The 26364-nt window shown below is 35.7% G+C and overlaps 2 protein-coding genes across 6 annotated transcripts in view; both read right to left on the minus strand.

Moving 5' to 3' along the window:
- Window positions 1-4385: 4385 nt before the first annotated feature.
- Window positions 4386-10077, minus strand: LOC129805641 (chromobox protein homolog 1-like). Of its 2 annotated transcripts, none has more exons than XM_055853684.1 (4): window positions 9946-10077; window positions 9482-9594; window positions 9267-9413; window positions 4386-5294 (listed from the first exon to the last, which is right to left on the minus strand). In XM_055853684.1, exons 2-4 carry the CDS (start codon window positions 9578-9580, stop codon window positions 4887-4889), a joined length of 654 nt encoding a protein of 217 aa, XP_055709659.1. In that variant the 5' UTR covers window positions 9581-9594; window positions 9946-10077; the 3' UTR covers window positions 4386-4886. The 2 variants fall into 2 exon arrangements, with proteins under 2 accessions (XP_055709659.1, XP_055709660.1); XM_055853685.1 differs by having other exon boundaries at window positions 4386-5291; window positions 9946-10076.
- A 5518-nt stretch (window positions 10078-15595) lies between these two features.
- Window positions 15596-26364, minus strand: part of LOC129805580 (uncharacterized) — a 53419-nt gene continuing 42650 nt past the window's right edge. For 2 of the 4 annotated variants that reach the window (XM_055853596.1, XM_055853597.1), the window contains exons 3-5: window positions 23953-25604; window positions 23441-23795; window positions 15596-18323 (exon numbers count right to left, since the gene is read on the minus strand). In XM_055853596.1, coding sequence (XP_055709571.1) covers window positions 16746-18323; window positions 23441-23795; window positions 23953-25604 — 3585 coding nt within the window. In that variant the 3' untranslated portion in view covers window positions 15596-16745. Of the gene's footprint in view, window positions 18324-23440; window positions 23796-23952; window positions 25608-26364 lie in introns of all 4 variants that reach the window. The other 2 variants (XM_055853594.1, XM_055853595.1) reach the window with 1 other exon arrangement.

A 26364-nucleotide genomic window follows, 5' to 3' on the forward strand; every position in this document is an offset into this window, starting at 1 on the left:
ATTTATTCAGAAACATAGGAAAAATTTAGTCATTATGTAGCTTGGGAACGTGCAAAGCGTTAGAGGACATCGTCCACTATCTTTTTCCATCTCGTCCGGGAACGCCCACTCTCGACCCCTCCGGATTTTGTTCATACCATTTCCAAAGCATTCTCTCCTCTGGCACACGGCAAATGTGACCGAGCAAGTTCAATCTTCTCTCCCGAATACAGGTCACAATGTCGGCCTATCCATAAAGCTACTCCAGTTCGGAATTCCCCTGTAGTTTCCTCATGGAAAGGCCCGTAGATTCATCGTAGAACCCGTCTTTCAAAAATCAGCAGCTTTCTCTCCTCTGTGGTGGTCAACGGTTCTGTTTCTAGACCATACGCTATGACTGGCTTCAGTATGGTTCTGTATATTTTGAGCTTTGTTGACCACGAGACGTTCCTTGATCGAAATATCGACCAGTGTACAAACTAACTTCTACTTTCCGGCGCAAATTTCTCGAATATCCTGAAATCCCATCGTTGAATTGAAGCAGCATTTTTAAAACGTTTTTGCGTCTTTTAGTGAACATTTGATTATCTTCAAATGACCTGAAAGGTTGAACCAAGTAAAACTTGGGGTCTTTCACCGAAAATCGTATTCTGGATGTACAAAGCAATCGTTAGGCCAATAATTTCTTACGGAGCTGTAATATAGTAGCCGAGAGTCGAATTTAAAAATTCGGCGCGGGCACTACAGCGGCTTCAAAGAATGGCCTGTCTTGCGGTATAACAGGGGCCATAAGGACACCGCCAACCGCTGCTCTGGAAGTCATGTTAAGCTTGCCGCCACTGTCGATTTTCATAAAGTCGGAAGCGAGCATGGCAGCTCTAAGGTTACGCTCAGCTGGAACTTGGAAGGTTGGTTGCCACCCAGCAGGTCATACGAGAATACTCGATAAGCCTGTTGCTAGACATCCAGACCTTGTAATGAGGGATGACTTCCACATTGAGGGAAGACTACCCACGAAATCAATTAAAGCAACACTTCATACAAGGGCTGACTGGGCTGAACGCGCGGATGAGATCATCGAGTCCGCTGCGGTCGCTCTATTCACTGACGGTTCTCGAGTTGAGGGATCCTCAGGCGCCGGTTACTAAAGTGCGTTTCAAAACCATATGCGCACCCCCAAATTTCATGTTCTGGGCAGATGAAGCTATTGGTTTTCTTTCGCTTCTACTTTTTTCTTTAGAGTTACTTATTAGAACTTAATTACCAGGTAAAAATAAAATTTTAAAATATTTCACTGATCGTTAAAAATTAAAAGACTGAATCTGGTACGTTTTCAGGTGTTTCAAAACCATATACGCACCTTCGTTTTTCGCATCTGGCTACTCCATTTCCGGTAAAATGTCACTTTATTGTCAATGACAGTTGTGAGTGAGCTATTTTAATAAAAATGCCACATGGAAAGATTCTTTCTTCGCAAGAAATTGGGGAAATAATTGCGTATAAGGAGGATAAAGTGTCAAATCGTGAAATTGCACGACGTCTAGGTCGTGCTGAAGGAACTATACGCAATTTTTTGAAAGACCCAGAAGGATATGATAGTAGACGCAATCATGGACGAAAGAGAATGCTTTCCGACCGAACACAGAGGAAGATTTTGAATCTTGTGTCGAACACGACACGTAGTTGCAAGGGTATTTTGGATGAGTTGAAGCTGAATGCGTCGAAAAGCACAGTCTGGCGAACTATTAAACGCTCCCCACATATTCAAAGAGCTAAGATGGCACCGGCTCCACGTCTGAAGCCACACCATCTTGCTTCACGTTTGGAATTTGCCAGAGTGAATATGCAACAGGACTGGACCAAGGCATTAAGTTTTATAGATTTTAAATACTTAATGTTTTCATTCGTTTTTTTTTCATCATTCATTCATTTTCAACCGCTTATCCCTATTGGGGTCGTTTTTTTTTCTTTATGGTTATTTTTTTCTGACGAAAAGAAGTTTAATTTGGATGGCCCCGATGGGTTCAACATGTATTGGCGCGATCTACGAAAAGATCCTAATTGTTTCAGTAAGCGAAACTTCAAAGGAGGCCCCCTGATGGTTTGGGGCGCAATTTGTGGTGATGAAACAGTAAAACTTCGCACAAAATGAGAAGCCGAGACTACATTGGGATCATCAGGGGTGGCCTATTGTCTTTTCTTACACCAGAACGCCGCGATAAGTACATATTTCAGCAAGACAATGCAAGCGTGCATAAGAGTGCTGAGACGTTGGAGTGGCTTTCCGCCCAGAAAATCCGTGTCCTTCCATGGCCGGCCTGTTCGCCAGATCTCAATCCAATAGAGAACCTCTGGGGTATTCTTGTTCGCAATATTTACAAAGATAATCTATGTTACAACAACGTGGGTGAACTTAAAAGGGCCATCTTTCAAGCCTGGGACAGAATTCCCCGAGAAACAGTTTCTACGCTCATTAACAGCATACCCAACCGTTTGTATGAAGTAATTCGCAAGAAAGGACATGCTATTAATTATTAACATTATATTTGTATGGTTAGCACTCATTTTTCCCAATAAAACGAAGGTGCGTATATGGTTTTGAAACACCTGAAAACGTACCAGATTCAGACATTATGTAGCTTTAATTTTTAACGATCAGTGAAATATTTTAAAATTTTATTTTTACCTGGAATTAAGTTCTAATAAGTAACTCTAAAGAAAAAAGTAGAAGCGAAAGAAAACCAATAGCTTCATCTGCCCAGAACATGAAATTTGGGGGTGCGCATATGGTTTTGAAACGCACTTTATTGCTCGGAGTTTCAAATTGGCGGATTAGTGCCCCTCGGCCAGTACACGACTTATTATTATTATTAATCGTGTCGAGGCTTTAAAAAAATTAAGCATGTCTTGCCCAGAAACGGGCCACGTCAATGGCAAGCGGACTTGCCGACATCAAATCTTCTGCTCCACAAGGGGCAGGGGACAACGGACAAACACACAAATGGGGGGTGGTTTGGATCACCCCACAGTCACAAAGAACGTCACAATTGGAGAAAACCCACCGCTGCCTGTTGTCTCTCGAACGCGCTACGCCGCTTCTCAAACGATTGAGAGACTTCCATGTCTTCCAGTCTTGGTTACCACTAGGAGGAAAGCCTTCCCTTAGTTCGACAAAGTCTGGTGAAAAGACTTCCTTCCACAGATTAAGTCTGGCCTGCTCTAGAGTTTGGTCAAGTGGTTTGACAGAGTGGCAAAAGCTCTTGAGAGATTTCAGCCTTGCTCTTGGTTTTTTGTGACCGTGGAAAAGATGCCTTGGTTCGGAAAGAACCTTGGACATCTCTCTACTGGAGATGATTTGTCTCCTGACTCCTGATCCGTGGTGGAGCAATTCCTGCTAAGGGATAGAGTTTGTCCACTGGCGTGCCCTTTAGGCACCCTGTTACTATACGGGTGGTATCGTTAAGAGCGACGTCAAGTACACGACTGTGTTTCAGGCTGAGGTCGTCGCAATCCTGCTTGGTGCTCGGAATCTAGAGGAATTTGGCATCGAGGGTAGAAAAATTCAAATTTTCTTAGATAGTAGAGCTGCGATTCTGTCTATAACAGGATATGAGTCGCGTTCTGCTATCGTGACTGAGTGCAGGAAAATGTTAGAAGCGACCTCACAGAAATGTGAAGTCGGTCTACATTAGGTATCTGGGCACAGGGGCATAGCGGGAAATTAAGAAGTGGACCGCCTCGCGGTAGCGGAGGAAGGACCGCCTTCATTGGTCCCGAAGCTGCTGTAGGGATTTCCTTGCAAATGAGGAAATCTATTATACAGGAGGATTTATTAAAACTTCATCAAACGAAATGGGCCGTGACTAAAGATTGTCACGTGTCCAAACTGTTCATGACCAACTTGGATAAGAAAAGGACAGCGTACCTGGTGGGAGGCAGTCGCTGGAGAGCCCGGCAGATTGCTAATGTTCTAACCGGTCACTGTCTAAATAAACATCTGAGTAGAATGCGTGTCCAATGTAACATAATGTGCAGAGGATGCAATCAAACTGAGGAGACGGTCACTCACTATGTGTGTGACTGCCCCAGCTTATGCAACATCAGACGGGTGCTGCCAGGTAAAGCGGTACTGTCTGATGAAGACCTATCAAGATTGAAGCCGCCCTGTTTAATGGAGTTTATCCGCAAAAGGGGCTGGCTTGAACCATCTTGCCCTTAACAGGAATTAATTTAACCGGGGATGCATAATGGGCCCAAAAGGAGACCTGGGTGCAGCGGTTCCGCGAGGAACCACCCCCACTGTAATCTAATCTAATCTAAACCAAATTAAATTAATTGAAAAATACCAGGAATATCCGCATTGCAAATTAATGAGGAAAAACAGCACCTATGAAAGATCAAAACAATTTTGTGTTTCAATTCCAAAAACCATGATATTTCACTGAATTTTCATTTCTTTTTTTGTAATACAAAACATACGTTGACTAAAAACAACTTTCATTTCTCCCAAAGTTAGAACTGATAGACATTTGATATTGTTTTTCTGGACTAACATTGATCTGTGTGTACTGTGAACACCTTTTTTGTTTCTCGCAATCAGAAACCAATAAGGGAATGTTGAGATATAACGCATCTCTAATTTTTTGGACAAATTACAGCGAGAAGTTGAGTATGGTGTCTTGTGATTTTAAGAGATAACACTTCACAATTCTGGAATTTTAAAAATCATTTAAATTTTGAGAGGAATTTAATTTTAAACAAAATTTCTTTTAATTCATAACAAATTCAAAATTGACACATACAGAAATATTATGTAGGAAAAGAGAAACTTTCTTGTTACACTATTTTTTGTTTGTCAATTCCAGAATGGGATTAATCTTATTAGGCAAAAATTAAAAATAATATCCTTATTCGCTAGCCTTATCCTTAACAGAATGCCAAATGAGTCTCTGTTCATAGAACGCAATGACGGCTTGAGGGAACTTGACATTCGCCTCCTTTGCAGGAATCAATTCAGCCTTGTCCGTTCCCTTCCACTTCACAAGAAACATAAGCGGCCCATTGATGTCAGTAGCACCAAGAATTGTCTCCGGAACCAGTTGCTGCGAATCTCCATTTTTAGATTTATGATCACCATCGCTGTTCTTCGACTTTTTAGCTCGACTTTTCTCCGTTGTCTTACTTTTATTTTCTGTCTCATGATCACTGTCATCCGAACTTACGAGACTCTTCTTGGATTTTTTCGGGCCACCACCATCCTCCTCCGAATCCTCATCTTCGGCCTTGCGTTTGCTCGGTTTGCGTGTCTTAGACTTCTAGCATAAACAAAAAATCCAGTCAAAGGATTGAACAACCCAAAAACATTAATTAAAAGAATTTTTGGGCGAATGCACTGATATCTGTCCGTAATGAGGGAAAATTAGCACAATAGAATGAAATGGGTGCATGTCAACCATTGGATAAAAAGTGATGCATCAATTCAACACATGTCAGAAAATCATAACATCAAAGTGTTATGAAATATGAGTATTTGTTCTCAAAATTCCTAATTTGTCTAGCGATAAATCTAGGGGAAGTACTCATCAATTGGGACATCTTCTAATTTTTGGACACTTTGAGGGTAACATTGGACCCTAAAAATATATTGATTAAAATTATGGAATTTTCTTCCAATATTTGATGAATAATGTATCTATCTAAATATTTGTTCTCTTTGGAAGACTTTAACACTAGGGTAAAGTGATATAATTTGGAATTAGTGTTATAAGTTGGACAATTCGCCGATACAAGTTGGACATGGCTTTTTTCTTGATAAATACAGTACAAAATTTGTTTTTAAGCACAAGGAACCAAATTATAAAACTAAAGCATTAAAAATATACAAATAAAAATGAAGTATTATATTTATCAAGACAAAAAGCCCTGTCCAAATTGTACCATTGTCCAACTTGTACCACTGTCCAACTTGTACCACTTTACCCTAAATTTGTTAAATTTTGACTATGATTTGATTTAAAATTCCTTTGTAGAAACTTTGTGTGAACAATTGCTTACAAGAAATATTACAGAACTTCGTGTTTACACTCAGTCCCGGCATTATGCACTTCGGGATTATGCACCTGACGGAATTATGCACATACTTACAATTATGCAAGTTTGCCTACCATATTGGGAGTCAATTTTTGAAATCACTTAAATACGCCAGAATGTATACTATGTTGCGACGCGGGAAATTTAAAAAATACTGCTTCTTTTTCAGAATAAAACTTTAATTTCTTTTACGAATACGTTGGGTAAGGTAAAATCTTTTGGTCAGTAAAAAATTCAAATTGGTCAGTAAAAAATAAAATATTGGTCAGTAAAAAATCAAATTCGGTCAGTAAAAAATAAAATATGATCAGTAATAGCTCCGCCACACCTTTTAGATCGGTAAAATTTCATGTGATCGAAATTCATATTCCTTTCTTTCTCAAAAGCTCTACATATATTTATCCCACTCTTGCGTACTCTTCTTCTTCTTTTGAACATCATGCCAAATTAAAAATAGTCCAGTCCAATTTTGAGACCGAAAGAGTGGGATATACTTATGCAATTTTTTTTTTGAGAAAGAAAGAGAAGTGAATTTTTATTTAATAAAATTCTCCTGATCTAAAAGGTGTGCCAGCCAGCGCCATAAAAAAATAAATATGGTCAGTAAAAAACTTTAAAAAAAAATCAGTAAAACATTAAATTTGGTCGGTAAAAAGCCAAATTTGGTCAGAAAAAAATCAAATTTGGCCAGTAAAAAAATTGAATATGGTCAGTAAAAAACTTTTTTAAAAAATCGGAAAAAATTAAATTTGGTCAGTAAAAAATAAAATTTGGTCGGTGAAAAGTCGAATTTGATCAGTAAAAAATAAAATTTGGTCAGTAATGCCGCTGCCACACCTTTTAGATCGAGAGAATTTCATGTGATCGAAATTTCCATCCCTTTCATTCTGAGATGTATTATATATTTCACTTATGGTTTTCGACCGTATGGATATTTAAGGCAAGTTAAGGTGGGAGTTCGGTCTATTTTTTTGTTCTTCAATTTATTTCTTCAGCCAACGTTTCGATCCTGGATGGCATCTTCTTCAGGGCCTAATTACAATTAACAAATTCATTATTAACTTTATAAATTATTTACATTTTGGGGATCCTTTTCACTTCCCAGATTTTTGATGTGCACACTTGGATGGCTGAATTCGATTATCTTTAATGACATTTTACGGTTCTTTGTCATGAATATGAAGAAGCCTTGGTAAGATAGATTCTTGAAATGGAGAACAATGGGCATCCTATTGAGGCGGATTAGTTGTCCAAAACAACAAGCAAAATGGCCTAAATTACAAGCAATTTGTCCAAAATTATAGTTAAATTCATCTCTATATATTTACTCATTTTTATACGTATAAAGATTAATTTTAGAAAAAGCAAATACGATAAAGAACTTGTCACGTTTCTACACAATACTTCTGAAAAGACAATAACGAAAAACTTGAATTTATATTCAAAATTTGGGAATTGGTATATCGTTGGTGGATCAACAACTGTGCTAACTGTATTTGCTGAGTGTCAGCATTTATTGTAAGCGAAATATCGCTCTACGGCGTTTGCAACGAATGCAGACACAAAGTTAAATTCAGTTAGCACCGTTGCTGATTCAACCGGCGCGTGACGATATGCACTCTGTCTTAAATTATGAACACTTCCCCTACATACCTTCCCTTGAGTTCCATGAACTCATGTACCGGGAGTCTTACAGCATTTTCAATACAGTAGAGTCTCGCTATAGTCCATATTTGGTTCCAGATTTGACACTGGGTCGCACTAGTCCATGTAATTTTTTTTAAAATTATCAATGACTTTTAGTATTGAAATTGTTTGACGATATCCACTTTCTTTGCGATACTGTTACTTGTTCTCGCTCTCTTCATTATGGATCACAATTATCACAACTACTCAATTAAGTTTGCTGAAAATATTAAAATAATTTATGACAAAATTTCATGTCGCGTACTAAAAAACATAACCTAACTTAAAATCAGTGTTTTGAAATCAACGGTCGATAAATTGTGGACTATAGAGCGATGGCTTATAGCGGGACTCTACTGTATTATATTTTTTAACCGACCGTTCTATCAAATTTTTGTTCAAGATCAAGATGCATCTGAGGAGGAATTTGAGGACAACAAGAGCTTCATCTGGCAAAAGCTGGATCTAATGAGAAAGTACGTTCTTGGACAATCTACCAAAGCTGCCCCATAAGAAATCCTCTCAAAGGAAATTTCATCGGGAAACTTAATACACCTAAAAAGGGTAATATTTACACCGTTTTCGAATCAATATTGCAGGATAAAATTAACATTTCCGGAATGTTATTTTGACTTTTTCGGATTTCTCTCAGTGGACAAATTCTTTCGTAGGGTTGAATCATTATTAAAAATTAAAGATTCAATCTAACAAGGTATTTCGTTTAGGGTTTTAATGATTTAAGCAGAAGGGCGACATTAGCTCTGAAAAATGCGACCGGTTTTAATGTGATTTTTTCCCTGTTTTCGTACATATTTCACGAGATATCTTCAAAACTACGTAGGTTGCCAATTTAGGGTTTTCGGTTGCCTCTTCGTTAATAAATTGGTTTTTATTTTGTATTACTATTTTTTGCTAATTCATTCTACAATGACAGAAAACAGCTAATAAACTCAAAAGTTTTTTCGGCTCGCTAGAAACATATGGGAAACATAGGAAATGTCATGCCCCTGGTTTTAACTCTTTCGTCTCTTTTGGGACTCTGAGTACCCAAAGCAGCATATGAATGTTCTGTGAAAAACAATATTTTTTAATTATTCAGAACTGATAAAAATTCTATTCTTGTGGATGATTACAAACTATAAGGATGTCCAAATGTAAGATATTTTTTGTAAGACCTCTATTAATTCCTGAGCTTAGATATTTTTGATTAAAAACTGTGAAATTGGCTTGCAGCATATGCTGCGGTCCGGAAAGAGTTAAGGTTGATTGAGCCCCCTAAAAAGCATATGCATCATGCAAATTTTCTGAAGGAAGGATTGCAAAAAGATCTACCTCCTATAGGAATCCATTAGAAAATTACGTATTTTTGAATAATGACTAAAAGGGTAATGAGCCATTTATTTGGTCAAACTGATAACGGGTTTCCAAATATTAACAAATTGGGTCAAGGTCAGGTAAAGCAACAAAGTGTAGAGACCAAAGCTGAAAAAATGTCAAGGAAATGTACTCACCGAGGAATCTTTAGAAGAGTCATCCTTGGATGAAGAAGCCCGAGCCGCCTCAAATTCTTCAATGAGTTCCTGGCAGTCGAGGTTGTCAATAGGTTCCCAGGTGTTTTCTTCAGAAGAATAACCCTCCCATTTGATATAATATTCGACCTGGAAGAGAGATTGAGGAAAAATAATTCTTGTCCATGCTCTTGTACACTTTCCCTTCAATTCCTTACCCTGCCTTTTTTCACACGACGATCTATGATCGACTCCACTTGATACTCATTCTCTCCCTCGGAATCTGACGACACATTGTCGCGCTTCTTCTTACCCATTTTGGAAAAAAATCCTACAAATAGTGAATAAAGAGGGATAAAACCACCCTGCCAATCACAAATTTTCAGAAGCGGCTTTTTGAAGCGTCCTCTGCCCATTTTCGCCTATCGCAATAAACCCCAGCAAGTCTAATTAAAGCCCCAAACTACATTTTATAGGAGTTTTCAAAAGAATTCCCTGGGAATCCTGAAATTAAACTGAAAATTTCTCAGAACGGGTTTAGCAAAGGCGAACGAGGCAAATCAATGGGCAGGGGGCGCTTCAGCTTTGATGCCATCCAAAAGTGAAACACATGCAATTTACACCTCAAAAACGCATACTTTTTGCAAATGTTCCATATACAAAATATTCTGGACATACTTACACGTATCCTAAAGGAGAAAGTGATGTATTTTGCACAAGAATTTTCAATTTTCACGCAGATGCAAAATTTGGATGCACAAGGAGAGATGCCGACTTTGACAGAATACGCTTCAACTTACGACATGCGTTAAGAGAACTTCGTTCAGCAGAGACACAAACCAACGCAATCAATGATGATGTCGATCAGTTGTCGGTTAATGGCAAGATTTAAATTTTTGAAAACTGTAACTGCTGTAAAAGAGAATTAAATTTAGAAATTCCCTACAATAATTAAAATATATTTTATTGATGATTCTCTTGCGATTTTTAAATTTCCAAGAAACTGCTCAGAATGCTAGAGTTTATAAATTAATTCAAAGGATATTCGGACAGGTCCTTCTAAATTTCCAAGAAAAAAAATCATGCTTACAATCCTTACAATCGTGTGAAAATTTAAAACTTTCTAAAGGCATTTTATTTTGAATAAACTATTAACATTTTTAATATTACAAGCTCAAATGAACTCAACGTAAAATTTTCATTATTTAGAATTTCAAATTTTAAATAAATGTTGCAGTGAACGAGCTTAAAAATCCTAATTAAAAAATATAATAAAATAAAGATTTATACCAGAGCTTTAAAATTATTAAAATGATTAAAAATTATTCAAAGCCGATATTTTTTGTTATATAATTTGCAAATCATTCAATGGATCACTCTCAAAAAACTCCAGAGTCCAAAGAGATATACTTAAAGAGATCGAAACAGATTATGGAAAATTGAATGCTTTAAAAGTATGAGAATATAACTCTATTAATGTCTTTGAAAAATCTAAAAAAAAAGCCCAGATAAGCTTATGGTAGCGGAGATTCTTTTCGGGGGACCTAGGGGTGCTTCTTGCAACTCAAAATACTTGAAAATTCGATTGTTAGTTGAATTTTGAGGGTAAAGTAAACAATCGTGTCTAGCGAAATGTTCTTGGCAATGGATAAAATTGGCTGGAAGCGTTTCTTTACCCTCAAACTTAAACTTACAATTAAATTCTCAATTATTTCGAGTTAAAAGCAGCCAGAGGCCTCCTGTAAAGAATCTCAGATACGACAAGCTTATCTAGGCTTTTTTCTTAGATTTTCAAAGACATTAGGGTACGTGTGCCAAATTCCGGCCAGCTTGCAATTTCGGCCACCTTTTTTGTTCCTCGAATTTCCATGAACTTACGTACTCTAGAGATTATACAATGCAAAAGAATAACAAAAAAAGTAGCTTCGACAAACGAGATGACGTGAAAATGATATTGGAAGAATTCCCGAAGGGCAAGGAACTATGAGAATGAAGGTGGCCGAAATAGGGCACCAAAGCTATGCCCAAGCAGCAATTTTTTCTTAAAATAGTCTTGTAGAATTCCCTAAGTAAGGCACTATAGAATCAAAATTCTATTAATTTACTTATAACGCTCTTGCTTCCATCACTGAGTTTACTATAAGTAAAGTGGTGCACTCATAAGGATCTTAAGAGCTGCTATAGGAATTTCCACAGAAAATTTTCACTTTAAGTCTTTTAAAAGTGTACTAAAAGACTTGTCTAATACTTGGTTCAATAAGGCAGCTATTTTACTTCTTGGGTGTCTATATTCTTATTCATTTTAAAATGTATTAAGAATGATTTTAGAGTAAATAAAGACGGTAAACTCTTTACAAGGATCCAAGCAACACTCATTCAGAAGAAAGAATAAAAAAATCAATTTGTATTTAAAATATTACATTTCAAACTTGAGACTCTAACGCTTGCATGCAACTATGCCGAAATTTGGAACACTTACCCTAATGGAATTATAATTCTCATATTTTCAAAACAATCTACTCTTCCATAATCTGTTTCCATCTCTTCGAGGATATCTCTTTTAGGAGTTTTTACGCCAAAAATTTTCCGGATAATATCTGAAGATCAGGCATTTTTAGCTTAATGCAGAAATTCAACAACTCAGGATTGTTGTTATTATTTTTAAACTATTGATCTTAATGACAAAAAGACATAACCAGAAGCCAATCTTCATTGCGTTAGGCCTTATTAATTTTGATAATTTAGGAGGGTCGACTATGATCTTCATGATCATTCCAAGCACCCAGAAACTCAAAAATTTAAGAGAGACTCTAACAAAACATATAATCTTGCTAGTGTTTCCAAAAATTTTACCTGACAATGATTGGCTAAACCTCAAACCTTAAATTTTGAATTTTCCCGTTTAAATTCCTGATATTTTAACAAAATTCCTACTGTCCCTACTAAAGTTGTGTGAATATGATAATAGTTTTCAAAAAATACTTATACATTGAAAAATAAAAAATTATGAAAAAGAGCTTTTAAGCTTATATAATTCTATATTAGTGTCTTCATCTTCTATTGTATTGATAATATTATCTATATAACAATTGTTATTTTCGTCTCCTATAAGAGATTCAGGGTCATTGTCTCTATACTTAAGTTGTTGCCACTGTACCGACTATACCAAATTCCTTTCTCAAAGAATTACGGAATAAAAATATATTTACTTGGTTTTATATAGATCTATATAGAAGGTATTATACATTTTATCCAGAGGAAAAAAGAATATAGATTAAAAGCACTTGAGAATGTTAATAGATTAGGACGAATTTTCTTAAGAATGCGGAAAAAACGCTTTTAATTTGTGTTTCAATATTTAATTAGATACTTTAAAAAAATTAACTTATATTTTTAGTTCCCTTTATAGATATCTTTAAGAATCAATTTTTGTAGTTGAGAAATAGCTCGAGAAATTGTTTCTTTTTTATTTGTGTACCCAGAGTCCCAAAAGAGACGAGAGGAAATTAATAATGGTGCTATTCCAATGAAAAATGAAAAGGGGAATATACTTCTTTAGCACTTTACTGTTCTCAAGTACTTCTACATTATCGACTTTTCACGGAAGCGAGACGGGAGAAAACAGTCAAGACATGAACTAACACAAATAGAAGTCGATAATGTAGAAGCCTTTAAGAGTAGAAAAGTTCTGAAAAAAATCATGTTCAGGAAAAGATTGCCCCTTTTCATTTTTCATTCGAATAGCACCATAAAGACAGGCTATGGCAAAAAATTTAAGCCTCGATCGGTGTCTTTTTTATCTTTTGGAAAATAATTAATTTCAAAATTTTAGGATAATCTCTACCCTAGCGCACAACAAGAAAGTGTTGTGTATTAAGCATGTTACGTACGAAATAATTGGTACACTGAGAAAAAAAGAGGGTGCGATTAACTTTTTTTCTCCGTAAATTTAACACTTGTAAAAACAGGTGTAAAAATATATCAACATTTTTTAATGTTAATTTTACACCTTTTTTAAGTGTAAAATCAACATGAAAAAGGGTAACTTTAACCCATAATACACCTAAGAAGCATAATATTTACACCGATTTCGGATCAATAATGCAGAGTAAAATAAACATTTCTGGAATGTTCTTTTAACTTTTTCGGATTTTTCTCAGTATACGGTCTATACTGAAATTTCTGATTATAACTAGACAATTAATCAAATTGAATAAAACTAGCTTTTATTATCCTAAACCTCAAAGGAATTATGCTGCTATTCCATTGAAAAATGAAGATATTTTTTGGCACTTTACTGTTCTCAAGTACTTCTGCAATATCGACTTTTCTTTGGTTTTGCTTCCTGTCTCGACTCTTTTCCCCCAGTCTTCATTGTGTTCTAAAATCACGGAACAGACGTAACAGGAACCACTACAAAGAAAAGCCGATAATGCAGAACCACTTGAGAACAAGTAAAGTAAAGCAATTTCGAGACACTCTCTTGGAGATTCAAAGGCATTTTTCAAACTGGAATTTTTCGTTAGTTTTGTCAATTCCTTACTTAAAATAATATTTTCAGTTATTCCTTCTTTTTCTTAGTGTTTTCTCTATTGTCTGCCACCCAATTGTAAGATGATGTTATTCTATTTGTTTTGGTTTTTTTTTAATGATTTTCAACTTAAATACCGATATGTTGTCTAGGTTGTCTATATCTATTTCCAAAATTACCGTAGACGGCTCACCCGGACGCACGCCTTGTTTCCTCAGAATCCTGCAGTAATGAAGAAGCTTAGCGGAAGGGTATAGTTACACGTTCAATTAAATTATCTGTTTTCGAAACTTCGATCCTCACCTTTATGGTAAGATATTGGATAAGTTCATATATTCTGTCAGTAGAAGAGGTCGAAAGTTTGGAGTGGTATATCTCAGCTCCTGATGAACATAATTGGATGGGTGAACTATTGTTGGAAAGCTTGATTCATTGGCTTTCAGAATCTGGTATATGTAATTGGCTATGGGTAAATCATGGTCATCCAGAACCATTTATGTCGAGGAAGACACATTTTGCAACGTCTTTTTTGACCATCCACTGCTGGGACCAGGAGTGACCCACGATTATCGCACAAGGACTATTTGTTAGAGGAACTCAAAAGGTATAATTTGTGGAAGAAACTTTTTTTTTGGACATCTTACTTTTTTTTATTCATCGACTTTTGCAAGAATTTTGAAGTGTTAAACGCAAGGAAAAAATTACTGAAATCCTAAAAGAGTGGTTTCTGGAGGGGAAGGATAGACGTGGGGATGAAATTGATGTGATATTTGGATTCCTTAGATCAAGTTATGGGGGAGTACTTAGAAGATTCCAAGTCGATATCTTCATTAGTTTGTCCAGAAAATGAGATAGAAGGATTTCTGTCATTTTTTTCTATGCGTGTAAAATGTTAAAATTCTTGCAAAAGTCGACGAATAAAAAAAAGTAAGATGTCCAAAAAAAAGTTTCTTTCACAAATTATACCCTTTGAGTTCCTCTAACAAATAGTCCTTGTCCGATAATCGTGGGTCACTCCTGGTCCTAGCAGTGGCTGGTCAAAAAAGACGCTGCAAAAAGTGTCTTCTTCGACATTAATGGTTCTGGATGACCATGGTTTATTCATAGCAGATGACATATACCAAATTCTGAAAGCTAATGAACCAAGCTTTCCAACAATAGTTCACTCATCCAATTATGTTCATCAGGAGCTGAGATATACCACTCCAAACTTTTTACCTCTTCTACTGACAGAATATATGAACTCATCTAATATAATGAGACTTGGGATAATGACCTAAACCTAAAGAATAAGATCGTGAGTACAAGCTACCGAAACAAGGTTCCTATAAACGGATAGATCTCGTAAAGATCAATTGAGAAACATTGACGTTTGTGAGGAGGTATAACTAATTTTTAACTAATGGTAAGAGGTAAGAGATTATTCTTCTGATGGGTCATTGTTATGTTAAGCACTTCAGTGAGCAATAATGGTACTGGTACTATTCCAATGAAAAATGAACATGTTTTTTTAGCACTTTACTGTTCTGTTCTCAAGTGCTTCTGCATTATCGACTATTCTTGATTGTTTGGATCCTGTATCGACTTGTATTTTCGTTATGTTCTAAAATAACGAAACAATCTTGTGACGAACTAACGCAAAGAAATTCGATTATGTAGAAGCACTTGGAACAGTAAATTGCTAAAACAATGTTCATTTTTCATTGGAATGGCACCATTATGCAGATAGATGCAGATAGATCAATCAATTTTTCCATCAACTTTTGAGACATTTTTTCAAAGTCAAAATAAAAGAATAGTATCTATGTGTGATGCGAGTTTATTTACCAAACATCCGCGTATATAATTTGTATTTTACATCTCCTGTATTCTATATATTAAATATTTCACTTATACATTAGGATTCATTTGGCAAAAATGCTTTGGTAAAAATTTATCTTATTTTTGTGGTCAACTACTTCTACACTTCATCCATTTTTTTTCTGTTGTTGTATACATTTTTCCATAATTCACTTGACATAATTGATTTTCTTATATTTTTTATCATCTTTTTTTTTCTTTGAGAATTTATATTTTCTCATTCTATTTTCGCCTAATTGGTTCCATGTTTTTTTTTATATATGTGTGAATTTTATAAATGTGTTTTTTTTTGTGGTAAAATAATTCTTCTACAATGTTAAAGCATTTCCTAAATCACGACGTTCACTAATATCCTCTTTCCGTATTTTGTTTTCTTTTTTTTTTGCTAATTCACTAATCACTTCTAAAATATTCTATGGTAGAGATATTAATTGAATTAATATGAAAAACAAATATAGATTTCATAATATTTATATTAATTTTGTATATAGATACTTCTTCTCTTTTCTTTTTTAATTTAAATAATCACTAATAATAAATGGTAAAATGGTAATTTTTTCGTTATTACAATGACACAAGAATATATATTTTTTATTTTTATTTAATTAATAATTAAAATAAAATGACTTTGATTGTGATTTGGTGAAATGTTACATGTTCTTTTTCTTTTTTTTTAAATCTTTTATTAACTAAAAATAGTAATGATCCTCACATTATTTCAACTGCATCCTTCAAAATATATATCATATATTATTTTTTTCAATTAATTTATTTTAAATAATAAATTATTGGTAATGGCCCATTTCTAATTTGTTTGTTTGTTTTTTTTTTAATATATATTTATTTCTTCATTAAACTTCTAAGATGAATAGAATAAACTCAATGGAAATTTTTCTTTTTCAAATGTACAAATATTAATAAGAAGACAAAAAAATATTTAAAATATTGCAACCATAATTCACCAGTATTATTTCAATGGAAAAAAAATCAATAATACAAGAAAAAATTAAAGAAAATAACAAAGGAAATTATTTCACTAGGAATTTGTTGTTGTTTTTTTTAAAGATTATTAAATTAGCTAATAACAGATTTTAAAATCTACTTGCGTGCTTCTTGATGATTTCACCAGTTTTCAAATTGATATAGATCTTATTTTCCTCAGCCAATGGTGATCGTGATGTGTCCAGTGACATTTTTTGCTCATCAAAGATCATCTTGGGATTTTCCCCATTAATTGTGCCACATTTGTCCTCTTCAGTTTTCTCTCCACCATTTACCGTCGTCTCCTCACCAGTTTCCGTAAAAATGGAAATATTGTCGAATTTTGTGAAAAATTCCACATTGTGATTCTTCTTCTTGGACCCAGCAAAGTGCCACTTTGTATGTTCCTTCAGGGCTTTTTCTGTATTTGTGGCAAAGTCACAGAAACTACAACAAACCCGATACTTTCCACTTGATGATCCCACATGATGCTGTTTGTGATCTTCCAGCTGCTTCTCACCATTTCCTTCATTTCCAGCCGTTAGAACCACCACAAATGGACAATTTGGACAATTTCGTGTGATTTTTTGCTCCTTTTGCGCCTCATGATCTTCCACGGGATTTACCAAGGAAGAAGTCACCTTTGGAAGTGAAACTGTCCACATTTCAGTGGCATTTTCATGTTTTGCAGACACCAAAACTGGCTTGGGATTTTCACTGGAAATCTTGTACTTCTTCTCGAGATCCTTCGTTTCCTCCTGATACTGTCCACTGTGAACTATCATGTGTCCCTGCAAGAGGGATTCCTGACGACTGGAAAATGTACAAATACTGCAACAATGGGACATTCCAGCTGAATGACTTTTCCCATGAATCTTCACTTCCCATTCACAGAGAAATCTCGCCGGACACTTGTCACAGAAATGCAGAAATCGACGATCATCCAAAATTTCAGCATCTGATGTTGGAAGGGTAATTTTGGCCTTTTCAATAGCTACAGGAAGAGGAGCAGGCAGAATAGGAGCTTCAACATTTTCATTTTTAGGTGGAGGAGATGTTTCTTTAACACTGTCAAGAGGAACTTCTTCATTGCGATGCAGCTTAACATGTTGATTTAGAAGATGCTTCTTTGTCACGTTGTACGTGCAATAGGTGCACTTAAATTGCTCCCCACGAGGCTTATGGAAGGATTTATGATAGACAAACTGGGATTTACTGTCAGTGACATAGGGACAAGCTGTACAATTGTATCTCTTGCTCTTGGGTACAACTGCAGGTTCCTTTACCATTTGCTGTGACGGGGATTGTAAAGGTGACCCATCTGGATCAGCTTTGACATCCCTACTGGCCTCTACATCAACTGGAGTAACTTCATTTTTCTCCTTTGATGTCGAAGGCTCCTCCATTGAATGTTTGGTCATGTGCACCTTAAACATCTCCCTACTATTCCCTTCTTTAGAACACACACTGAAAGGACAAATATGGCATTTGAGAGCATTAGATTCCTCCATTGAACTTCCCATCTCGCCCTGATGGGCTTTGTCCTTTTCCGGTGAATTCTGTGGTGCTGTTGCATTAACTGGTGCAGGTACTTGAGTGCTGCTCGTGATTTTCCTCAGTGCCACCTTCCCATTTGGTTCCATCAATTCAATTTGTATATCCCCATTGTGCTTTAATCGACAGTGACGCTGAAATAAGTAAGAAAAAAAAACCAATGCAAAATATTCAGTAATTCATTCAACAATTCTAAAATCTCAATTTACAAAAAAAAATACTTCAAAGCAAAATAATAAACCTAAGCCATTTACTTCAAGAAAGTGAATCTAATATTCACTTCTCATGTTAATAAATCCCATTAAATTACTAAAAATTTTTATTTATTTATTTATTTTTTTAAAATACTTTTTATCTAAAAATTATTAATTTTTTTATTGGGTGCACCCGAATTAGTGATAAATTAAACAGAAAAAAATTATATATTGCTTCCAAAAACCCCAAAAAAATAATATACGAGTTATATTAATTTGTGCATACGAAATGAGAACCAAGATGAAAATGTTGAATGTAATAGGACTCTAAAGATGAACAAGTTTAAAGAAATTTTTGGTGGAAAATCGAATTTGGAGTTTAGTATATTATATGTAATTCAGGATATATATGCTACTTCCCCAAGAATCATATTTTATATGAAAAAAAAAACAATAGTTTGACAAACTTTTAACAAGATCCAGTTGTTTGCCGATTTAACAACAGTTTTTCATTTTTAAATAACATCTTTTTGACAAACCTTTCTCATGTTACCGTGTTATCACACTTCCACATTAAAATTTTAATATGATTCACATTAATTGTCGCTGGTGAGAGTCCAAATGTGTAATTTGTGTGTTTGAATAATTTTATATTCAAAATTTGATCTATTTGTTGATAAAAAAGGTAGACTTGGCCCGCAAAATTTGATATAAATTGATTTATAGCATTAATGCGAAAAATTAATGCGATTTTCTCTTTAATTTTTTAATGTGAAAAATATTTATGCTTTAGGTAAATTTAAACTTATTTTTGCAGGTCCAGTCCACTTCTTTCTCAATAAATAGAAAAACACCAAATATTAAGTGACTCAAAGACACAAATAACATATTTGGACGCTCACAATCGACAATTAATGTGAATCACATTAAAATTTTAATGTGCAAGTGTGATAACGCCGTTAAAGTGATATGTTTTCTTCAAAGCACTAGTAGCCAGATGAACCATTAGGGTAAGATGAGGTAATTCGGAATTATGTTTATTTTGGAAATTTGAAAATTTATCACTGTTTCAAATGGTTAAAGAAAAAAAAAGAAAACCACGAAAAGATTTTAAATTCGAGAGTACTTCTTCCAAGACTTCTTCGTTTTTCTTTCCTTTCACCATCAAAACTGTTAGAAAATCCTAAAGTTCCGAATTAGACATTATTCCAAATTAACCAGACCTTACCCTAGTATCCTAAAAATTGTAGTGTTCTTTTCTTTCGATTATTAACTCTTAAGCTGTACAATCAAACAATCTATTCATTTGTTTTCAATCGCTTGTCTCTCAAAAAGGCCGTGGGAGTAGGATACAGACACATTATTTATGGAGAATAAGTGTTTAGCACCCTGAGCACCCCATGCCTTTCGATCCTTTGCCACTTAAGATATTCGGAATCTATTCAGAAGCGTTCCCAGTAAAGATCCTGAATTACCTTTGTTCGATTAGGTCTGTAGCGAGATTGCCCCATCCTATGCCCTCGGAATGGATTGCAAAGCTTCTATGGAAAATTATGCTGTTAAAATCATCATGTTTTTTACGGTTTGCGGAATCTTTGTTTTTTAACTGAGATTCTTTACTTTACAATCTCAGCTTTTGTGGTCACAGGTGAAATCCGACCTCGTCAGATCGTGCCCAAATTTTGAATGTACACGTTTTGACACTCATAGATCACGAAAATCATGTGCGCCAAAAATCGATTTTCGTGGACGTCCCGTCCCGTCCGTTACACTTCGACTTCTGGAGAGAGAACGGAAAGAGATATCGACAAGCGGTTTTCGGCAAAGGTTAAAAGTCATTGGGCCGCTAGAAGTTGATGATGTCAAATCTACCCCCCACCCCCCCCCCCTTCCGCCATTTTGGAACACCCCTAAATTTTGTTTTTTCGATAACTCAGCCACTATGGCATCGATCGATCTCAAATTTTAGTATGTTATACCTGGGACTAAGAGCTTTCGATCGATATCAAACTTCACCCCCTCCGACCCCCCTGACCTGAGCTAGAAAGGGTCAAAAATTGAATTTTTGAATGGTCATATCTCCGGTTCTAATTATCGGTATGCAAAAAAATGGGTGTTTTGGAAAGCTCTCGTGAAGCACTACAACCCTTGTGACACCCCAATTTTATCCGATTTAATCGAAGATCCGATTAATCGAAAAATCGATTTCGAATATTTCGAAAACTAGACGATGCTTTTTCTTTAAATTTTAATATGTTGTAGCTGGGGTCGAGACCTTTCCAACGGTGGGTCGCACTCCTCCCTTGATGTTCCCTGACCCGAACTATAATCAAAAAAGTCTTGACCGGACTGCATTTTCTGTATTTATAAAGGGATTTCGATGAAATTTTAGTCTATATTTTATCTGAGAGCACGATCTTTTTAATAATGGGTCCCATCCGTCTTTACCCCAACCCACTGTACCCCGACCCTTACTATACCCATATGGACCGGACTCTATCACTTATGTTTATTAACCAATTTCAATGAAATTTTTTTTCTTTTGTTGGTCTTCCCCACTCAGACTATTTAAAATAGAAAATGACCAGTGATAAGCCCAGATAAGCTTATGGTAGCTGAGATTCTTTACAGGTGACCTCGATATGCGTGCAACTCGGGGTACTTGCAACTCGGAATGCATGAAAATTCGATTGTGAGTTGAATTTTGGGGGTAAAGAATCGCGTCGAGTAAACTGTTCTCGGCGTTCGAAATGGATTAAATTGGCTCAATGCGCAATCAATGTGCTTCAACTCACAATCGAATTTTGACGCATTCCGAGTTGCAAGCACCCCGAGTTGCATGCATTTCGAGGTCACCTGTAAAGAATCTCAGCTACCATAAGCTTATCTGGGCTTATCACTGGTCATTTTAGAACACGGCGCGAAACAGGAAACAATACAAGGAAAAGTCGATAATGCAGAACCACTTAAGAACAGCAAAGTTCTAAAAAAAAAAAACTGTTCATTTTTCATTGAAATAATACCACTAGTTACAATAAATCCCTGAACCCTGGCCGAAGTCTCCTTTGTCAAGAGAGTTTTCAAGTATAATCCCGGATTCCAGTTGTAACAAGACGATTGATTAAGATAAGGAAACGCATCTGAAGGAAGATTGGTATAGTTATCCAACAAATACCTTCCTAATGCGGAGGAATGCGATCACAGGGTTCATCAGCAGATTACACAAAGTTCTTAATGATTACTTAGTCACGGATTACCCTAAAATACTTGCTTCCTGGGATACATAAGGCGGTTCTTTAGGCTTACAATCTGTTTAAAAAAAAACTGTTTCACAAGAAAGTACAACAAGAAGCCTTAGATAAGGGATAGGGTGCATTGGCAACGACTGACTAAAAGTTATTAATACAACTGCTAGTTCTAGCGTCGTGAAGAAGATCACTAGTCAAATAAAAAAGACTCTGGAAGAGAAAATTGCCAAATTTAGCAAAACAGATATTCAAAAAAATGAAGGGAAATGATCTGAAATTTTTATTGTTACCCGATATCCAGATCAATAAAAACTGAGATTATAAAGGATCTGAGCTAACTAAAGTTATTAACTAGTTAGATGTTAGTTATTAAGCTTTCTTTTCTATTTTCTTACTGTTCACTGATTTTATTCCTTCTATCAAAACTATTCCGGGGAAAATCATTTCATATACTAGAATTAATTTCAGATCTTTTGTTATTAATGTGTCATTTCCGCAGCATTCCTCTAAGGAAGAATATTATTTTTCGTAAAATAATCCCTCTATTTATATAATTCAAGACGTATTAAGAGATTGTATTATTTAAAAAAAAAATGCTTAATTATAGATTGATTTAACCCTTTAACGACGAGACACTTTTTACGGACCGAAAATCAACAATAAAAATTTAACCGATAAACAAAATCAATGAAACATCTTACATCTGACTTTGGAACATCCAAAAGATTCTTATTCGATGCATTTTTTACCTCTACGAGCAATAGGGATAAAAATAGCCCAAAAATTTAAGGAATTTTTCTGACAATACCAATGAATAATATTTTTCAGTATAATGAAAAATATTACGTATAAATATTGTAGTTTCTTTTTCCAAAACGGTTTGACTTAAAAAATATTAAAAGTATAAAAAATAATTAAAATCATTTTTCAATATGAGAATTAAAAAATTCGTCATTTTTAAGGTTAAATATTAATAATTAGCAAATAGTTGGAGACTTGCAAAAAATATCCTAGATTTCTTCAACCTTCTACTTTACAATTACGTACCAACATAAGAAAAAAATAATTTCAGGTAGTCAGGAAAAATTATTTTCTTTATGGGACACCGGTGTTCCAATCGTCCTTAAAGGGTTAACACAATTTTACAACGTTTTCCAAACCTTTGCATTAAAAAAAATTGTTTTAAAAGTAACATAAACTCCAAAAATTGATTTCTAAAATAATTCTTTAAATTTCTTTAAACTTGGTCAATATCTGGGATCTCTCTTTTTTTATTTAAAAGAGATCCAAGAACAGTTTAGAGTCCTACTTTGAGTATAGATAAAATCCAAAAGTTAAATAAAATTACGATATAAATCAAAAGAAGCCCAGAACCAAGAGTGTTTTGAATATCTTCCCAATCAAATCCTTGTGAGATTTAATACGGAATTTTGCCACATAAAGGAGCAACAATTTTAAAGATAATTAAAAAAAAGAAATTTGCTGTACTTTCCTTTGATAGTTTTGTTTTGCTCTAAAAGAAACTATAATTGCAAAACTATTATTGAAAAGAAAAAAAAATCCCTCATCTGGTTTTAGTTAAAGCCATAATGATAAACTCCAGTGAAGATGTGACTTTATTTCCTTGGAAGATTTTTTTTGATTGATTCGTTCTTTTTAAAAAAGAAAATTTTTGTTTTAATATAGAAATATTCTATTGGAAGAAATAGAGAAAATAATAAGAAAGATAGATAGAATAGAGGAATATTATTCCAATTGGAAGAACAATTGTCAGACCTTCACTGAATTAATGATATGGTTAGTATATACCTGGATGACATGCTTCCAATTTGAAACCTGGTGACAATGGCCACAGCGATATGTTGCTGTTGCACCTCGCCAGCCAGGCATCACCGTAGTACCCCCAGAACTTGCCTCATCCAGCTCACCGTTCTCATTATTATTGTTATTGTTATTATTGCTGGGTATCAGCACCATTGCGGCCGCCGGCATTTGCGGCGCTACTAGAGCCTCACACTTTTGCCCCGTCAGCACTTGCTTCAAGTCTTCCGGCAGTCCAACAAGGGGCTTCTTGTCACCACATGAGGCACTGTTGTCCAGCAGCAGACCCGCTTCCTCATAGTGTCTCTTCACATGGGCCAAAACCGTTTCCCGATTGGCATGTCTGTTGAAGAAATTGAACAGAAAAATTAAAAAAAAAAATTTCATCGTCTTTGGAACATTTCGTTCCAACGCCTCCTAAGATTTGTTAAAAAAAATTTTTTGATTGACAAATCTCAGCAACCATGTAAAAGACTTTCCAGAATATAAATTAAACTTACTTGAATTGGCACTTCTTGCACTTGAACAGTGTTTTCTTGGAATCACTCTCCTGATTTGTTGCCTTAGCTGCCAGCGCTCCAAAGGACTCAGCAATACTTTCTCCCGTAACTCCAGCAGTGGTCATCATGAAGGGGAGATCCTGAACCGAGAGGAGATTGTTCTTCTCCAGATTCTTAAAAGCAATTGTGACAAAAGGTGGAGCATCCTGGAGAACAGGTGCCACCTGAAGATTTTCATTCTGATTCAATTTCTTCAGCATGGCAAAGTCTGGTGTAGTTTTTCCTGTGGCACTGAGATTTGGCGTCTGCAGAGCAGCTTCTTGATTTGGTGTCATCTCACCGGATTTCATAAGTTTGAGATTGCCATCTTCATCCGTCACCTTCATCAAGGTAATGTATTTGTTGTATTTTGTATAGTTCCTTCGGCCGGTTTCATCATTCATCAGCACACGAGCTGTCTTATGAGATGGATCCCGAATTGTCTTTAGCCGGATGTGTTTTGTGATGTCCCAGCGCCAATTTGATCGATAAGAACACAGGGAACATTCAAAGGGTTTCTTATTGAGATGCCCAACAATATGAACATGAAATCGAGATGCTGTGGATGCCCAGAAAGAACAATGGGGACATTTGAAAACCTTCTTGAGGCACGAATTTGATGGCTGTTCTTCAACCTTCTGAATCTTCTTGGTCACTTCGCCATACCCTGGAGCTGTTTCCACTCCACAGTATGTATTTGGATCATCCCGGGATACGGGTTCGGTTTCAGAAGCTCCAGATGGCGTCTGAGGTTCCTGCTTCGTCGGCAGGAACTGTTCCGGTTGTTCAGGCATTTTATTCCATACAAATACCACATTTTCCATCGGATGGGGTTCCTTCTGATTGTCACTGGATGCATCATCAGCCATATCCTCATCGTGTCCTCCATCCTTGTCTGAATTATCCACCTCAGACACTGAATCCTCCATGGAATCTCCTCCTGTACTCTTCTGCTCAATACATGTCTGCATGTGTGCAATAAGATCAGCACTAGACTTGCAGCGATGACGACAAATCTGGCATCTCGTTGAACCAACATTCATGCTCAGATTAATGGGTGAGGTACTCTTACGACTATTCTCCAGTTGCTTCTTGCACGAGTCCTGATGGATGAGTGCTTCTGAGAGGCACTTGGACACATGCCCACAGGAACACGTCATATTTGTCCCCACGCCGGAATTTGTGACGCATTTCTCGCGCAATTTATCAAAGAAACTTGCGTGCTTCTTCTTGAAGGAGTTGGTGGATGATGGAGACATCTGTGGGGGTGCCTCACTCTTTATTGCTTCCGAGAAAATTTCTCTACCACCCGCAAATAGGGAGGCAAAGTCTTTTAGAGCACTCGTGGATGAATTTGCACATAAATCAGAAATTGATTGTGATGGTGCATCCCCTTTGCGGCCCACAGATAAATTGAGGGCTGTAGATGCATTTTGAATAGGTATCAAGTTGGGAATTGGACGTGGCACCTTCTTTATACCAGACGGTGGGGATACAGTGTGATCTGATACGGAGGATGAGAGGAAACCTGAATCATTGACCATGTCCGAATTGAAGGGTTTTACATCCCGATTGTTGTTGTTGGCAATCAATGGGAGGGATTCATCGAAGTTCTGCTGGAAATATTGATGGAAAGAAAATATGTTTTTAAAGGATAAATTGGATACACCTTTATATTAAATTTTGAATGCCAAGTTCTCATATATTTATTATTGGAGAGTTTCATGAATTTCTTGAAAGTTGAATTGTTTTTGAGAAAGGACAATCTAACAATCTATCTATAACACTATCCGTTATTATCCCATTTTCCTAATGTTTGGGTCCATTGATTTATGAAAATGCTTATAATTTCTATTTCAATTTGGGTTTGGGCTTGTAATCTAGACAAAACCCTTTTTTTTGCATGTCCTTATACGAGCTTCAGACCTGAGGCTTAGTCATAAGGCTTAAATCCTCTAATTCCTTATCAAGTAAGATTTTTGAGGAAATTGTTGCTCCTGATTGGATAGTAAGGGCAAATTGTGCATTAGGTTTTGAGAAATCAACAAAATTGTTTGTTATTTAGATTTTTGCAGCTTTCGGGAACTGGGCTAAACTTCCAGTCTGAAGCCGGTATTACGTGATTGCATCTTCGGTTTTTCTGAATTTACACAATTATTCAGAAGGAAAATGTTGAAGATCTTTAAATGGCCTACAATTTTCTAGAACTAGTGAAGTTTGTACGGCACTAGAAACTCTTTCTCCAATATGCCAGAAAACATGTAAAGTTACATGTGTTAAGCAACTTTAAACAAAATTATCTCGAAAATTACAACTGTGTTTCGTATATTCCATTTTTACGTTTGATAGATATTTTTTAGATAGCATTTGTCT

The sequence above is a fragment of the Phlebotomus papatasi genome, chromosome 3 (genome assembly GCF_024763615.1).
Source record: "Phlebotomus papatasi isolate M1 chromosome 3, Ppap_2.1, whole genome shotgun sequence".
Classification (NCBI taxonomy): Eukaryota; Metazoa; Arthropoda; class Insecta; order Diptera; family Psychodidae; genus Phlebotomus; species Phlebotomus papatasi.

Bases quoted from the DNA above. Each gene is read 5' to 3' on its own strand.
- LOC129805641 (XM_055853684.1), bottom strand. From the start codon at position 9,580: ATGGGTAAGAAGAAGCGCGACAATGTGTCGTCAGATTCCGAGGGAGAG. The intron at 9,414-9,481 runs GTAAGGAATTGA...TCTCTCTTCCAG, and splicing joins GTCGTGTGAAAAAAGGCAGG to GTCGAATATTATATCAAATG. The intron at 5,295-9,266 runs GTGAGTACATTT...TGTTTATGCTAG, and splicing joins ACTCTTCTAAAGATTCCTCG to AAGTCTAAGACACGCAAACC.